Here is a 4,525-nt window from a genome sequence, read left to right as displayed (position 1 = left end):
TTTCTTTCTTCCAGGTAGAACTATTGAAAATCAAGGTTGTAAAAACTGTTAACAATTGTATGGCCAATCCTGATCTGATACCTGTACTCTCATACAACATATCTGCCAAGTTGTCCGGCGTCTGCCAGAATACCTTTAAGGGCAGGAAGCTGTTGCAACATTACTTCTCCTAGAATTGGATAGCAAAACAGAAAGAACAGGGAAACAAACTTCCATTAAACATGATAATGAATTTTGTCTAACTTTTCAAGAGAGTTAGCAGATTGTCAATTGCTACTGAAAGGAATAAACCAGATTTGTTCCATGCATCCAATGATTCAAAATGGGGAAATACAATTCAGAAGTGAATTTTATATATCACTGTTGAATAGCTGTGTGTGTGTGGTAGTTGGGAAGCAGATAAAAATATCTTACAAGTAATCATTGTCAGAACCCCAAAACAAAGGGAAAATATGTGTTTTAAATAGTAAATAAAAGTTTTGCTTTAAAGCTGCAATAAACACTGTGTGCAGCAAGTCTCAATACAAGAATTCCAGAGCCTCTGTGGATGAACTGCAGGCTAACGACAGCTGCGGCACTTGTCAGTTCAGATGCAGGAGACAGCGGAGTGACAGGAGCAATCTGAGACTGCAGCCTGCGTCCTGGGCGGACAGAAGCAGGGCACTCTACCTTGATTTTCTCCTTCTGGCTTGTTTGGCAGGACTGCAAATAATTTTCTTATTTCCTACTTCTCTCAAGAATACTCAGGCTGCTTCAAGGTTTCAGAAGAACAACAAAGCAACATGTAGATTAGTGGACAGTAACATCAGAATTCAACTTACAAAGGTTCAGTTCCTCTGAAGGAACCAGCTTATGTCTATAACTTATTTTCTGAACATATATAGGAATCAGTCTATCTCACCTGAAAACATTCATCCTGATAACACACACAGAAACTTCTTTAATAACTCTAAATGACCATGCTAACTGAGACTCCGCTGATTCAGTTTTGAGTGGTATCTTTCACCGCAAGGTGTTAAAATGGCAATGGTGTCCATCTTTAACAAACAAGACGGTGAACAACTAGCAGAAACAAAACAACAATAAAACCAACCTTAAAGTCAGTATGTCTTTTTATAGGGAGTCCACTTTTTTTCGCATGTCTGTTTGAAAAGTTCGCATGTCAGATAATTAACATTAGTGGCTAGATGACATGAGAGCAAATCTTCCTGCAAGAAAGAATAAACTTCCTTGACCACTGAGATTTGTAAGTTGGATCAATTAAAGTCTATTAAGTACTCAGGATAGATCTGGTTGGCATCAAACACCACAAAGATCTTTGGATTCCAGGTGTCGTCCACACAGCTGTCATATAAGTTCACATAGCTACCGTCTTTGGAAGGAGGTCGCATGTATTTGGAGTCTCCATTTATATAATCTCCAATCAGCACTCGAGCGAGAAACATAGATTTATATGTTCTAAACAGATGCCGATTTTGCAGGCTTACACCATGAATTTGGAATGTGTTTCCATGTTTTATGTCATCTTTGCAGAAGCGACTGGAGTAAGCAGCATCTCTAGCAAAATAGGTTCCTTAAAAAAAAAGAACCAAGAAAAAAGAAAGCTAAGATTAAAGACTACTCTGAAGAATAAATGAAACACAAGAAAAAAACATTCTGTTAGGGCAGTGGTCGGCAAACTCTTTAGTCAACAGAGCCAAATATCAACAGTACAATTGAAATTTCTTTTGAGAGCCAAATTTTTTAAACTTTAAAACTATATAGGTAGGTACGTTGTTATTAACTTAATTAGGGTACTCCTAAGGCTTAGGAAGTGCCACACTCACGGGGCCAAAGGGCCGTATTTGGCTTGTGAGCCGCAGTTTGCCGACCACAGTTTAGGGGAATAGACACATGGAATTGTATAACAAAAATTGATGTGAAATTTCCTCCTATGTAGATCTTTAAGAACAGAAGTTTATCTGTTATGGATGGCTATGATTCAGACTGCCATAGGGATAGATTTGTTAGTATGGACCAGTCCCCACCACCAACTCCATCACTCTGCACCAAAAAGTAGTGCCCGACTTGTTTTCAAAAAAAAAAATCTTACAAAGAATTCCAATATGTGAGACTGATACAAACTATTTCTGTGATTAAAAGTGTGGCAGGACCTGAGTTTTAATTGTTTGGACTCCCTCCCATTTCTATTTCCTTCCACCGCTTTCCTCCTCCGCTTCCCTATACAGCAGCCACTGAAGCCCTGGAGAGCACAGTGGGAACTGCTGGTCTACAGAGATGATTTCAAACCCCAGGTACCGCATTTCCATGATACAGAGCAACAATCCAATGATATGTCTGGAAATAATAGAACTCTATGTCCCGAGCATGCAATGCTGTTCACATCCGACCACCCAACAGAACAATTTCACTGGTTCACTGCCTATTTGGGAAAACTCAGTAAAGCATCTGACTCTTGGGAGGACTGACATCACTATGGGGACACTTACTCTAAAAATTTTTGAAAAGTAATTTCAATGTTTCGTATTACCCAGTACTGATGGGATTTATGTAACACTTTTCTGATCCTCTTACAGTTAAATAAATAAAATGGACTTTTTGGTAGTTATTTTTAAAATGTATTTACTTTTTAAAAATAAAGCACACCCTAATCCTAAATGGCAGTCAGTTACTTCTCTTGATGGAAGTAAGGTACAAAGCAAGAACCAGCAAAATAAATGTTCATCCCTTACCTAGGAGCAAATTCAGGTCCTAGAAGCAAATCTCCTCTCTTTAGAGATAATTGACTGTTCTGTAATTCAGGGGTTTGACAGTTATTAAGTTAAAAGTTATGTACGAGGTTCCCAGCACACCCTCAGAGGTTCTCCTTAATCTCTCTCCTTAATTTGCTTGGGTAGTGGGCATAAATTGGAGAACTTGGACTTTCATGACATTAGGAAAAAGGTGAGGATTTCCCCCATTATTCCTTATTGCTCATTAATATTCTTACTTATCTTTCTCTAAAAAAACAAAAAATACTAGTACCTAGACCTGTGCACAATGTACATTAATTTATTTGATACTTCTCTCTTTATCTGACATAAAAGTTTTAGTTTTATCCAAGCAAAGGACTTATACATGAAAATTAAATGTAATGCAAAAATCAGTGAACATGGACATGATGTCCTGCGAAGGACTGGGGGCGGGGCGCGGTCTAACCCGGCAGGGTATATAGGTCTTACTTCTATCTTGTACATGCAGGAGGTGGCTTTTCTGTAGCTCAGAACCTCTGAGGGTGTGCTGGGAACCTCGTACATAACTTTTAACTTAATAACTGTCAAACCCCTGAATTACAGAACAGTCAATTATCTCTAAAGAGAGGAGATTTGCTCCTAGGACCTGAATCGAACCTGGAATTCTGATAATTACCTTTTCCAAAGAGTGCACCATGTATACCGTTTATCCTCCAATCAAAGTTATGAATGCAAATTGCTTCCACAAATTCACTGCTGGTACCATGAAACAGCATTTGTTCATTAATCTGAGGCACACCGCTTTTTTTTTTTAGTTGAGCCTTTTTCCTAAAAACACAATACACACAGACATAAAATACACAGAAATATACCATAAGTGGCAGTTATTAATTTTTCAAAGAGAAAAATTCAGTAGAAAACATGAACCAGAACACCTTCTTTAACATAAATCATAAATGGACAAAGCAGCTCTGAAGAAGAATCTCAAATGCTCTTGGACACATAAGTCATCTCATCAAAAATTATTAGTTAACATTGAGACTTAAGGTTGAAAATTACACTCAAAACTATAGATATGTCAGATGATGCCCCATTATTAAAAAGGTGATTGCCTAAACCAGCCAAGTTTTACAGATGCCTAAAAATGGCACTTTAAACAATTAAATAATACAAAGTTCAGAGTCTTTAAACAGTGAATTCCTTGAGCAGGGACTATGCCTTTATCTTTTTTATCCTCAGAGATTAGAAAATATTGGTTGAATTAAACTTAATTAAGTCATCCAGTTCAACCTCTTCCCAATGGACAAATCTCTTTTAACAATATAGGGCTGATTGTAACAGTAAAAAACATACAAGCAAACTGAAAACAGCTTAAAAATCTTTCATAGAAAAATGAGTAAATAATTACTTATTTATACATGAAAGTTAAAAGTAATAAACTAGAGTTACATGTATTACCAAGTACCTCTTGAAAAATAATGTTGAATGTAAAAAGAATGTTGCAAAAAAAGGCATATGACTCAAAATAATACTGTATGTTGTATAAGTATACATGTATAGGTAATAAAGAATATAAAGATATGGACAAGAAGGTATCGCACCAACCTCACGAGGAAGAAAGAAAACAGGATGGGGTTGGGGTAAACACTTCACCTGTATCTGTAACGCTTTATATCTTAAAAAGAAAAACAAAACTGCTACAAAGAAGAAGAAAATGTGACAAATATTAAAATGTTAAATTTGATTGGTAGGTACACAGGTGTCTGTAAACTCTCTGCTGCATTTTCATTTTA

The 4,525-nt window shown here is 36.8% G+C and overlaps 1 protein-coding gene across 2 annotated transcripts in view; it reads right to left on the bottom strand.

The window, feature by feature from the left end:
* Nucleotides 1-1,098: 1,098 nt before the first annotated feature.
* Nucleotides 1,099-4,525, bottom strand: part of PARP11 (poly(ADP-ribose) polymerase family member 11) — a 42,257-nt gene continuing 38,830 nt past the window's right edge. Inside the window, exons 6-7 of one of the 2 annotated variants that reach the window (XM_006763517.2) lie at nucleotides 3,409-3,560; nucleotides 1,099-1,573 (exon numbers count right to left, since the gene is read on the bottom strand). In XM_006763517.2, the coding sequence (XP_006763580.1) occupies nucleotides 1,257-1,573; nucleotides 3,409-3,560 (469 nt within the window). In that variant the 3' untranslated portion in view covers nucleotides 1,099-1,256. The remainder of the gene's footprint in view (nucleotides 1,574-3,408; nucleotides 3,561-4,525) is intronic. The other variant, XM_006763518.2, reaches the window with a different exon arrangement.

The sequence above is a fragment of the Myotis davidii genome, unplaced genomic scaffold, assembly GCF_000327345.1.
Source record: "Myotis davidii unplaced genomic scaffold, ASM32734v1 scaffold1219, whole genome shotgun sequence".
Classification (NCBI taxonomy): Eukaryota; Metazoa; Chordata; class Mammalia; order Chiroptera; family Vespertilionidae; genus Myotis; species Myotis davidii.
The sequence above is the reverse complement of the archived record's forward strand: the minus strand, read 5'-3'. Positions and strand labels throughout refer to the sequence as shown.